At 37.7% G+C, this 13,160-nt stretch overlaps 1 protein-coding gene across 1 annotated transcript in view; it reads right to left on the bottom strand.

Annotated features, from left to right (window-relative positions):
* The window catches only part of LOC307119155 (periostin-like), a gene marked incomplete at both ends in the record, with an annotated part of 32,518 nt that extends 28,804 nt beyond the window's left edge, over window positions 1-3,714 (bottom strand). Inside the window, 2 exons of the mRNA XM_079805234.1 lie at window positions 2,308-2,406; window positions 3,596-3,714. Of these exons, the coding sequence (XP_079661360.1) occupies window positions 2,308-2,406; window positions 3,596-3,714 (218 nt within the window). The remainder of the gene's footprint in view (window positions 1-2,307; window positions 2,407-3,595) is intronic.
* Between the last annotated feature and the right edge of the window lie 9,446 nt (window positions 3,715-13,160).

Here is a 13,160-nt window from a genome sequence, read left to right as displayed (position 1 = left end):
TGCATCAAGCCACTCCCATAATATCTGTCACCACTCAAATTAATGCACGGCTCAACATGTGTGTAAGAATCCATTAAAATTTTAAAGTAATTATTCCATCACAAATAAATATCTCAATCAAGTGGCTGTCTATAGTATTATACACAACATTATAATATTATTTTAAAATACATTTTTATATTGTTATTATCTTAAATTATTATTGCCCCTGGTTCAGTAAGGAACTCTTGTAATAAAGTTGCAGTGTCTGGGATAGATTTTAAGTATCACCTCAAGAATCCTGTTTATATGAAATAAGCCTGCTCCCGAGTAGGTTTGATTTTACGGACCTGTTGCTATGACAGCAAGTCCAGGATGAGCTTCGCAGAAGCTTGCTGTCATAGCAACAGGTCCTTAAGATTAAACCTGCTCGAGAGGTTTATTTCATGTAAACAGGATTAGATTGCATCTTTTTAAGCGCCGTTGATACTTAACATTTGTCCCAACCACTGCTACTTTATTCCAAGAGTTCCTTACTGAACCAGGGGCAATAATTATTTGAAATAATAACAATAATAATAATATAAAAATGTATTTTATAATAATATTATAATGTTGTGTATAATACTACAGACACAGCCACTTGATTGAAATATTTATTTGTGATGGAATAATTACTTTATCATTGTATTGTAGTTTTACACACATGTTGTACAGTTAATCTTAGCCGTGCATTAATTTGAAAAGCTTTTTTAATTATATGATGTCATTACGTCGCTGTCTTGCCAGAGATCAGTTATCACGATTAGAAGATCTGGGATGTATCAAATCAACTCTGATGTATTAATCGAGGTCCGAAGAACGGACCCCTGGGCCCGTATTCATAAAGATTCTAAGGCCCGGTTTCACAGACAGGGCTTAGACTAAGCCAGGATTAGGCCTTAGTTCAATTAGGACATTTAAGTAACTTTTATAAACGTGCCCAAGAAAAAAAACATTACTGGTGTGCATCTTGAGACAAAACAATGCCACTGACATATTTTAAGATTTGTCAGTGCAAGATTCTTTCAGTTAAAACAGCTCAAACATGCATTTTAGTCTAGGATTAGCTTAAGCATTGTCTGTGAAACCAAGGGTTAGAGTCCTCTCAGAAAACTCCTAATTTAGCTTAAAAACTTTTACGTAGGAGTCTTAGCTTAAGAGCTATTCGGGACCGATCTGAGAGCAACTCTGAGCAAGGAAAATACAAAAACTTTTATCTTATTGAAGAGGAGGGGCTGACCCCGTTGCTACGTATGACACAGTCTTTTGAAGACTGTGATTGGTTGGTTGTCCAAAAAGGGGAATAAAGGAGCGCTCTTAAGTATAGGGTCTATTCTAAGCCTTCACTTTGAAATTACAACCGCAAATTGTCCTATTTTACCTTTCTCTCTCTCTCACTCACACACACACACACATTATAAATATATGTATATAAATCCTTTTATTATTTACCATGCTGTTAATTTTCTATAAGGTATTTGATTGGCTTAGAATTATAAACATTGTTCGACTCTTTCCAATTACACTGATTGCTGGCATGTCTATTTAATTGGTGGTTTGAAAGTTGGGTTTATTATGGTTTAATGCAACAAACATGATCCCTGCACGATCTAATCTATAGGTCTTATTAAGTCACTGTCATCCATTGTCTGCAACACATTTCTTCTCCCTCTTCGTCTTTCTGCCATTTTCTCTGCTGCTAAAGAAACTCTTAAGGCTCTTAAAAGTCCCCATCCGTGCTCCTAACAAATTTGACCTTAAGACCTCTTTTAAGGGTTAAGATGCTTTCTGAATTACTTTTTTCTTTACTAGGATTTTTTAGTTCATTTTAAGAGTAAACGCCCACATTTCAAAAAAAATTCTTAGAATTTTGTCACTAGGAGCTACTCTTTGCATTAAGATTCTTTATGAATACGGGCCCTGGTATTTATGAAGTGTACACAACAGCTTCAAATGCTTCCGTTTCATTCACTAGCCTCCCACACAGCAACATCCGGGCCACATCTGGAACATGTGGATTACACGCATACCAGATGTGGGCCAGATCTGGTCCAACACTATTTGCTGTCTGGGCTTGAACACACCCTACGGCACAAAACAAGCCTAATAAATGTAATCCATCACCATCGTGACCCACCTTCACCCAATCCTGTTTACATGAAATAAGCATCTCTTCACCCAAGAACCACAGGCACTGTTTCACAGCGACCTTTGACCTCTGATGAGATCACGGGCAGAAACCTGGCTAAAGCAGAGAGTGTCAGAGTGAAACGATGGATGACTTACGCCTTCTTGCCACAGATGGATTTCTTGTTCCAGTAAATGCAAGTGCTGAAGTACGTTTTGTTCGTCCCCATGACCTGCAGTAAAGCGCACACATTGGGCCTGGAAAAAAAAGAGGGATGGGAGCATGTGTGTTAAAAAATAACCCTCTGGGGATGGTTGATAACTGCAGACATGACAGACTTAAAGGCCACAGGGGTGTTCAATTAGGCAGGTGATTATATAGAAGTCCTGACAATTTGCTTGAAAGAACTACTTTAAAGTCCTGAAAATTAGCTTTTTAATCTTTTTATGTTTTAGAAATACATTTCTGGTTAATGAATCAAATATTCTGCATTTTAAAGGGATAGTTCACCCAAAAATGAAAATGTTGTCATTTACTCACCCTCAAGTTGTTCCAAACATGAATGAGTTTCTTTATTCTGCTGAACACAAAAGAAGATATTTTGAAGAATTTTTGTAACAGAAACCATTGACTACCATAGTGAGTGGGGGGGGGGGGTGGTACTATGGTAGTCAATGGTTGCTCTATCTGCTTTGTTACAAACATTCTTTAAAATGTCTTCTTTTGTGTTCAGCAGAACAAAGAAACTCATACATGTTTGGAACAACTTGAGGGTGAGTAAATGACAACATTTTCATTTTTGGGTGAACTATCCCTTTAAAATGACATGATGATACACAGATTTCTGTTATTGTAAAGTGAATAAGTTTAGCAAAATAAAAAAAACATCTTACTCTTTGTCTTCAAAAACAGAAATATTATATCATAAACATATTTATAAAATGTAATCTTTCAGATTCAGTTCTAATTAAATGCAAGAATGCTTTTTAAACATTTTATTTATAAATATATATTATTTATATATTATATGATTGTGTGTTAGGTTCATATTGTGCAAGATTTAAAAAATGACTTAATATAAGAATGCAATGCAAGTCTGAGAGATAAAATAGATCAAAATCTTATTTTGTGTTTCCTTTTAATTTTTTCCCCCATTACAAATATTATGTCAGAATCATTTAAGTAAAAAGCTAACACAATGAGATTGGATTTGGTAGGTATATAGCTTGGTACCAATCAAAAAATTATGACATTAGTAACCAAAAAACAGTACAAAATCATTTTATGTTTATGCATCATAATGCTTCTTGTTGTTTTAGTTTTGTAATGGTTTAAATTGCATTTTTGAGTCCCAGCATTTCAATGTGTGTTTTATGTTTGAAGTCATTAACAATATTAACCACCCTTTTCCCAGTCAGCAAAGGTGAACTTTTTAAAAAATCTTACCCTTCCTCCTTAGCCTTGATGCGACTGTGAGTGACTTGCGTGTCATAGGCTGAAGAATCCACCTGGTCCAGGGAAGAAAGTGCCAGGATGGTGAAGGTGGCCGTGAACAAGAATATCATGCTGAGGAATATTCCCTGCAGACAAAACCCACTCAAAAAAACAGAAGGAATGGGAGCGAGTAACAGGGAACCGGCCTTTATATCTCCCCTCACCTTATCTTACTGTCTCAAACACACACAAAGATTAATACAGAGAGAGAATCAACCCAGCACGCCTAAGAAGGACCTTCCATATTTACAGAGACAGAAAGAAGAGAGTCAGAGGGTCTTACAATAGTATGACCATCTGGAAATGTTTAGGTGTATTACATATAAAATATCTACATTATGCGTATTATTCATTCAAAAACATTTTCTGCTAGCATTACACCTTTTTTTTATCACTATAGCTCAATATGAATCTTATAAGTGATAGGAAAAGCTTTATTATTCATTTACACAATCACTTACTCTGCAGGTTTGTCCTCAGAAACAGGATGTTCATTTTCAGCAAAACGCTACTGAGGGAATCAGATGAAATGTCTAATCGTACTGTAACTGTTCAATTTCCTGCCAGTTTCTTCATCACTGGCTGCTGTCCATACCTGGATTCTGACAGTTTTAAGATGGAACTCATGGTTTAGGCCTCAGGAAGTCTTTTGGACAAGTTAAAGCCAGATACGAACTTTTTAAAAGCTGTAACTTAATGATAAGGAGAGGAAACGTAACAGGGCAGTTGCCAAGAACAGATTTTCATAATGATAAAACATGATAAGGGTAGTCACTTAATTAGGCCATTCAATTATTGTATCAAATTTGTAAAATACCTAAGCCGCTGTCACGAGCTCATGTAATGTCACACGAGTGAGTGGTGTCGTTCCTATAAACACGGCTGTGTTTCGGCCGTAGCCACACACCCACAGGCTTTTATACAACAGTTTAATAAACAAGAAGTTTAATGTTGCTTAACTTACATTTTTAGAAATGTTGCTATATGACGTGTTGCCATTTTCCAGTTAGTTCCAAACGACGCCACACACAGCAGGATTTGCAACAAGCAAAGCGCACAGCACAAAATTATTGTTACTGAATCATCTTTTCTAAAAGAATCGGTTCAGTGTATGATTCAGTGACTCAGGGACCAGCTTAGTCACTTCGAAAACGAAAAAAAGATTTGCTGTTATTATTATCGCCTATTTGCACCTATTTTGTCATTTTATACCACAGAATTTTCTATACTTTGATGTTATTGTTATTGATCCAGATAGAGAGGGGATAGTTAGCCAGACTCACAAAAGGAACAATGATATGGCCAGAACTTAACTAGGTTAATGTAAATTATTCCTCTTTTGAGATACATTAAACTTTCTCAAATTCTGCCCCAGTCCAGCCTGGGTGTAAATAAGCTGTAATTAACATCATTACTGAAATGGAACATTATAACCCATTTGGAACATTCTAGATGGCAGTCAATCACGCAAATCACACAACCTTTGATCCATATTTATATAGTGCTTTATACAATACAGATTATTTCAAAGCAGCTTCACAGTAATAAGCAGGAAAATAACAATGAATGATGCAAACATCACACAGTGTATGAGACAAATTCAAGTGATTCAGCTCAAGTCAGTTCAGTGTTGATTCAGTTCTGTTCAATAACTGTGTTGCCTAAAGTTAATCAGTTATGAAATTAGTTCAATTCAGCTATAAGCAGCTCTACAGAAGACAATTAGTGTGGTTATTCAGCTCGAGTCAGTTCAATGTTGATTCCTTTCAGTAAAGTTTCGATGTTTCAAAATTCTTCACAAAGTCCAATCAGCTATAAAGCAGCTCTGCAGAAAACAGTGGCGTCATCGTCCAGGGGCGCGTTTCCCAAAAGCATTGTGAGCCCAAGTAGGATCACAATGCTTTTGAGAAACACAACCAATCTCAAATCAGTTCAAATTTAGTTCTCACCCAATAGTGTGCGTGCAATAATATTACTGAATATTAAGTGTCTTTTAAAGCCCAACTAAGTAAGCCAAAGGTGACAATGATAAGGAACCCAAACTCAAAAAGGAAAAAAGAGAGAGAGAGAGAGAGAGAGAGAGAGAGAGAGAGAGAGAGAGAGAGAGAGAGAGAGAGAGAGAGACCAGGTTTATTCAGGGGGATATTGAACGTGCATGGTGTTCTTTATGACTCCAGGCTGCAACACAAGTCAGATTGCAGATTGATAATATCATTAAACATTTTCATCCAGCTCCTTGTGCTTGGAGATCGGGATATGGCATAATCTACACCGGCATTATGCATACAGCCAATGCGTCCAGAAGGGGAGCAGTATAACTTCATAGAATGATCATTGCATCCAAATTTACTTATCACCGCTTCCCGTCTCGCAGATGCTCCTATTGGACAACAATATACCCACACCAGCACTCCACTCCACTCCACTCAACCTCCCAAGTAGGCACGTCTACAAACACTCTCACAACACCTGAGGCCAACAATCCAATCTCTCTGGATGATTGGGACATCGTTGAAGTGTGCCAGTGTTAGTGTCCACTCTATTCCCCCAGACAGAAGGAGTATTTCATTCATTGTGTTTGAATCCATTGAGAGCTATTGTGAATCTTAAGCAGATAAAACAGTTTAAGCACACTATAAAACAATGGAAGACATGGCTATGGCCACGATGACAATGTCAAGATTCATCAGGCTCAAATTGTGAAAGAATGGTTGGGAGGGAGCTTGAAGAATCAGTTTCACACATGAATCGGCACCTCTGAGTCATTGAAAGTCTTTGGGATGTGCTGGAGGAGACTTTACAGAGTGCTAGATTCTTGCATTGTCAATACAACATCTTGACAAAAATGTATGCACCTCTTGATGGAAATAACTTCAGAACATTTATTTTCATCAAGAGGTGCAACATTTCTTGGTCAAGATCCTGGAATATGGTCATGATGTGTCTTCCTACATGGTTTTGTAGGCCAGGCAAGTTTATTTATATAGCACATTTCATACACTATGGTAATTCAAAGTGCTTTACATAGAAATGGGAATTAAATGAATCACAAAATAAAAGTAACGAAAATGACAACAGTTATAAAAGGATTTAAAAAGAGATACAAAGATGATACAGTTATAAAGGGAATTAAAAGAGTAAAAATATGATATAGACTTCTCATCTGGTAAAACATTTCAGCTTAAATTTAAAGCTACACTATGTAACTTTTCCGTCCACTAGAGGTCGTCTGTTCAAAACAAAGGCGTAGTTTGATGACGCCACGTTTGAGCGCAGAATCCTGGGACATGTGGTCTTCACCTCACGGCCGGTGGGTAAGTACAGGTAAAAATAAATGCATATTATAAGAAAACTAAAGTCTTTTTTGTCATTGCATGCATGCAAAACTGTTGTTGGGGACTTCTAAAACAATATTTGGAACATTTTAAATGCCATGATAGGTGCTCTTTAACTAATTTCCCCATTTGCTCTGGGACTTCCCCATACTGGTTGTCTTTTTCTCTGTGGATTTCTTTCAGCGCGCCTAAATAATTTGTCGGACGTCTCCTGCAGATCCAATCTTTCACCTAAAATCGGCCAGGCAGAGCTGGACTATTTCAATCCACGCTCCGATTAATCACCCACGCAGTTTCAATTTCTCTTCCAGAAACTTCTTAACTGCTATGATCCTAATGATCTGAGTGATATGTTAGGTTTATATTCTATGAGCATATCTGCAATGTATTGAGGTCCTAGGCCATTAAGTGATTTATATACCAGTAATAATACTGTAAAATCGATCCTAAATGTAACTGGAAGCCAGTGTAAAGACCTGAGGACTGGTGTAATATGGTCATATTTTCTGGTTCTTCTCAGAATCCTGGCAGTTCTGTATGAGCTGCAGATGTCTTATGGTCTTTTTGGGAAGGCCGGTGAGGAGTCCATTACAGTGGTCCACCTTACTGGCGATGAACAAGTTTCTCTAAGTCTTGTCTGGAAACAAAGCATCTGATTCTTGATATATTTTTGAGATGTTAGTAAGCTGATTTAGTTATTGCTTTTACATGACTACTGAAGCTAAGGTCAGACTCCAGAATCACACCAAGATTAAGACTTGATTTTTAGTTGTTTGACTCCTAGTGTCAAGGTATGCATTCACCTTGAGAATTTCATCTTTGTTTTCAAATGCAATGACTTCAGTTATGCTCTGGGACCATTTTTGGGGATTTCCACCTGGATTTGGGTTACCCAAATTGAAAATCTTCTCATACCCACATACAGTGGTCTAAATACAGAATTGTGGTGTCATTTTAAAGGAAACCATTTGAAGTTACATAAACCACAGCTAAAAGTGATAAACATGTAAGTATATGTCAGTTTAGAAAGTGTGTAACCTGTTTTTGTCCCCATGGTAATATTAGTTTGATGTTTAATAGGCAGCAGATTAGATAGGTTTGCCATACGGCTTGAGAAGGCCATAGATTTTTCTATCACGTAATAGAACAAAATTAGAGAAAGCAACAGGCACACTTGGTTCCCACTTGTTCTGTACACATTTGATAAAGTTACTGTTATCATAGCGGTGCGCCCCCGACACAAATCACTCAGAGCTGGTATCAGTTGTTTTTGGGTCACCTACAACAGATGGAGGAGGGTGTGGGCCCTGGCGTTGTGACCGAAGGAATATCACTGGAGGAGGGGGAGGGCGAGCTGGGCCCATCGGCTTTGGTGGTCGCTGCTTTTTGGTTGATATCTGGGGGCTTGCACCGATGGAGTGTGATAGTCTGGTTCCAGTATATGTAGCACGCCCACCGTACGACTGGCGGTGCTGCAGTTAATTTTCTGTTAGAACAAACAAAGAGACAGACAAAGTTGTGCTGCTTTCCATAACAGAGTCGCTCTCGTCATCATTTATTACAATAATTCAAAGATGTCTGATTCACAATGTCACCTTACATGTGACTCATTTAAACCAAGCACCAATAAACATGTTCATAACTCTTGTAAGCGTCTTATTCATAAGTAGTAGGGCTGTCACTTTACGTTCGAAAATCGATAGCACAATCGATCGGACCAACTAACACAAGTTTCGAAAACGAAAATAGGGAATCGATTTTAACCAAACATGTACACTATTATTTTTGAATGAATTAAACAAATAAAAAAGTTATTAACAGGTATTATTAATATGTTGAAATATGTTTTTAAAACTTGCATGTGTTCATATTGTGATGCTGTGACCTGAACTCAGTCACGTGACTTCACTTCACCCCCGCACACACATAAACATCCAGTTTAAACATTAACATCCACATACTGCCATTGCACTGCACTTTACTTTCCTATTGTTACTGCGTAACAACCTGTAATAAACCTTGCACATTATACTTCTTTATATATACATATATATATATATATATATTTATGTTAACCACTTATTTCTAAGTCTACAGTTTATCTCACTTATCATATCCACTTATTTTTTTATATTTTAATTTTTATATTTATCTTATTTCCTATTTTTATCTTTTACTTGATTTATTTATAATTCTACTTATGTTAATACTTTTTATTCTAATTTTATTCTATTTCTATTTTAATTTCTTGTAACTGTTATTTGCACTGTCCATGGAGCGGACCTGTTTACATTTCACTGCCAGTTGTATATTGTGTATATAACTGTGTATGTGACAAATAAAACTCTTGAATCTTGAATCTGTGTGCGTAGAAAAGAATGAGCGCTATTTCCTCCAGAAGGGAGAGCAGCTTTCTCATTCCTCTCAGCGCCGCTCGCTCAACCCGAAATGCCCTTAGGGGCTACGAAAGAGTGAATGACGTCGAAAGCGACCTCTTACAGGAGATGTTGATTTATGAAAAGGAACCACCTTTGCCAGCTGACAGCGACCCGCTTTTGTGGTGGAAGATTGGCAGTTCGAAATACCCCCACCTTGCGCAGCTGGCAATGAAGTGCCTCAGTGTCCCTGGAACATCAGTGCGGTCGGAGCGCGTCTTCTCAACAGCTGGGCATATAGTGAATAAAACGCTCTGCTCTGGACCCCGAAAATGTTGATAGACTTGTTTTCCTGTCCAATAATTTGTAATAGAGCCTTATTTGCACGTTTCATCAGTAACGCCCGCATAGCTTAAGTGTCGGTTACGGTCAATTAAAAAAACACATGGCCTGTTCGCAAGCTAAGTTCATTCAAAGTTTCATTTTGAACAGTTGAATAATTACGTTAAGTTATTATCCACACGAACTTCACATTCAGTGTAGGCTAGTAAATTTTTAAGCTTTATTATCAACCTCTTTTCATGGGCTACAATTTTTTTTTGTTGAATTTATAATCGTAAACACAGCCATGTTAAAGCCTGTAGCTAATGTTTTTCTTTGACGTTATGGCAGTCCACTCTGCTTAATGTTTTTTTTTTCCCAGAATGTTGCACTCCTGTTTGTCATTGTGCACAAAATAAATCATCAGAAATATTGCTGACTTGTGCGTCTCAAGCGCCCTCAATTACTTTCATCCTAATGCCGTTAGTTGTCCGTGGATTGGCGTAGGCTATATTTAGCGTTGAAAATGAAAACGTCATTTAAAATCGATTCAATGAACACTTGTGTCTCAAAAATCGAACAGGATTTTTTTTCAAAAGTGACAGCCCTAATAAGTAGTATCCATCATGTAACTCAATACTTTTTCATAAACATTCATCACATCTCACCATCTCTGTTGTATGTTCAAATGTGTACCACTAAACACTGCAGAAATGAACAACTGGATCCAGCAGTTTAACTTATATAGAAGAAATATTATAAAAATATGTAATATACAAATATCAACCGTTTGATAGTATATAATATTCAAAAACTCTATATATATATATATATATATATATATATATATATATATATATATATATATATATATATATATATACTTCTAACAGTTTATCAATACATGGCTCTATATACTATAAACACAATTATAAATCTATATATGCAATAAACATGGATATTCAGTGTGTTGGAGCCTTTTACCCTGGTGATTTTATAACATCAATACCAGGCCTAACGCGGGACATCCGCGAATGAAGCGCCAATTTTTGTAAACATAACACTATCTCATTTTGACATCTTAACTTTACTCAGGAACTGTATATCATCCTCCTCAGACAACATAAACATGTTATTTACATATTGTTTCATGTTTTAAGTCCTTGGTGATCGATTTCACCCACCTGTTAAAACAAACAAAGAGACAGACAAAGTTGTGCTCCTTTCCATAACAGAGTCGCTCTCGTAATGGCGGCTTCTTCTCCGCGACTCATAGTTACCCGCATATTCTCTGATCAGCACCTTGTCTCCCCCTACTGTCCACATGAGGGTATTACGCATAACAAATACAGAATAATGACACTAATAGAAACAATATCATGAACACGATAAAACAATCAAATGCTTAGAAAAAGGAAAAATAAATAATTATTCCTGTGACTTAACCTACAGGGTGTCACATATACACCAGTTTGTCAGGATGTGTTTGGGTTTTGTTTCATGTTCATGTTTTCTGTTTGAGTTATCAGTTATGTTTCCTGGTCTTGTCATGTGTTCCTGTTTGTCATGTGATTATTGTCATGTGATTCGCTTGTCCTCATGTGTTATCTAAGGTGTGTTCGACATCGGCTGTGGCTGGATGGAACTGGTCGGCGAGAGTAGCCGCGTGCAGGTGGGGAGGAGCTGCAAACGGAGACGTGAAGTCGGACACTTTGTGCGTCCCGTAGTGATGCTCGCGCTGTGTTTGCATACTTTATCACGGCTGAAGTGAAATAAATGCAATATTTGGCAATACGCGGATGTTTCAGAGACATTATTGTCATGTAATACTTTACTAAATTTCTAACCGGCATGCACTGCTTCAAGTCAGTCGCCGATCGGTCTGCGCATCGCTGTATCAAGCCGAACAAGCCTGTTGTCATTGGTTGATTTAGTCATGTGTTCTTAGTTCAGTTCTGTCATTGGTTCATTGTCTTGATTGTTCACAGGTGGGTTGTTTAGTCATTAGTCTTTGCGTATTTATTCCCTCATGTTTGCCATGGTCCTTGTCGAGTATGTGTAACCACTGTTGGTGAGTTCCTTGTTTCTAAGTCAATTCTGTTTAAGTCAAGTCAAGCCTTTTGTTTATTTTGTATCTATTCACGTCTGTAAATAAACTGCACTTGGGTTCACTACAACTTGCCTCCAGTGGAAATCCGTTACACAGTTCCTCCATTTTCTCTGAGAAGCTCAGAAGAGGGGATGCTGGAGAGAGGAATAACATGTCTGGTGAAGGGGCTGTTGCTCTGGTATTACTGGAGGCTGTAATATGTTGTCCTGGCTTCCCTGGCTGCTTAATCTTGGATCAGTTCTAATCCATCACAGTATGTCTGTGCTGAACTCTGTGGTCAGGGCTCAGCTGAGCATGTGTCCGTGAGCCGTGGTTGTTGTGGCTGGATGGTGTTATCATTGCCCTTGTGTCATTACACTGTTAGCTGCAGGCTAATTTGATCTGTGTCCTATCACATTTGAGGATTTCTCACCCACATTCAACCCGTTTGGGGATTCCACACCCATATTCATTGATACTTCATATCTGTTCTCAAGATGTATAGGTGGTGGTAGGGGGGTAGAGGATGCCACTACGGCAAGCTGTGATACTCGTGACAATCTGATTGTCTCGAGTGCCTTAGGTTTAAAAAAAATGAAAAGCTACACACTCCATCAATTAGGGTTAGAAGAACTGTTGCCAAATATATAACATACTCAATGCAATAATGATCCAATCATAGACATTTGCCTATTTGAATCCAGACATTTTTCGTCCGGGCAGCTTATATAGTGTATATGTTAGTTTATGTTTATGTTATAGTTAAACTTCTAATGTTAACGAAAAATACCTTGAAATATAGCCTTCTCAAGTGTGCAAATGCTTGGCCAGAATTTTTGCATTCAATTATTAGAAACTACAATCTCTTAAAAATACATTTTCTTTAATGGCATCTGTAATTTCATGAAGAACCTTTAACATCACAAAAGGTTCTTTATAGTGGAAAAAGATTTTATAAAGCCTTAAAGGGTTAGTTCACCCAAAAATGAAAATTCTGTCATTAATTACTTACCCTCATGTCGTTCGACACCCGTAAGACAAATGAAGATATTTTAGTTGAAATCCGATGGCTCAGAAAGGCCTCCATTGGCAAATTGCACTGTACACTCTCAAGACCCATAAAAGGTACTAAAGACGTCGTTACAAATATATCGTCGTTATAAATAAAGCGCCAATCGTGTTTGGGGGGTAAAATATGTGTCTTTTTGGCAGGGCTGCCTGCTAAAATTCGCAAACCCCGGGGCAAAACATCACATAATTGGGGTCGCTTCAACCCGCGGACATGAAAAACAGCCCGTGGCAACAGTGTTTGAAGTAGCCCGACTTGGCAACAGTGGGGTGCGCGCATGTGGGCAGATCCTGGAGCAAAAGCGGTGGTAGCCATGGTAGCGAGAGAG

The sequence above is a fragment of the Gobio gobio genome, assembly GCF_949357685.1.
Source record: "Gobio gobio genome assembly, chromosome: 22".
NCBI lineage: Eukaryota > Metazoa > Chordata > Actinopteri > Cypriniformes > Gobionidae > Gobio > Gobio gobio.
The sequence above is the reverse complement of the archived record's forward strand: the minus strand, read 5'-3'. Positions and strand labels throughout refer to the sequence as shown.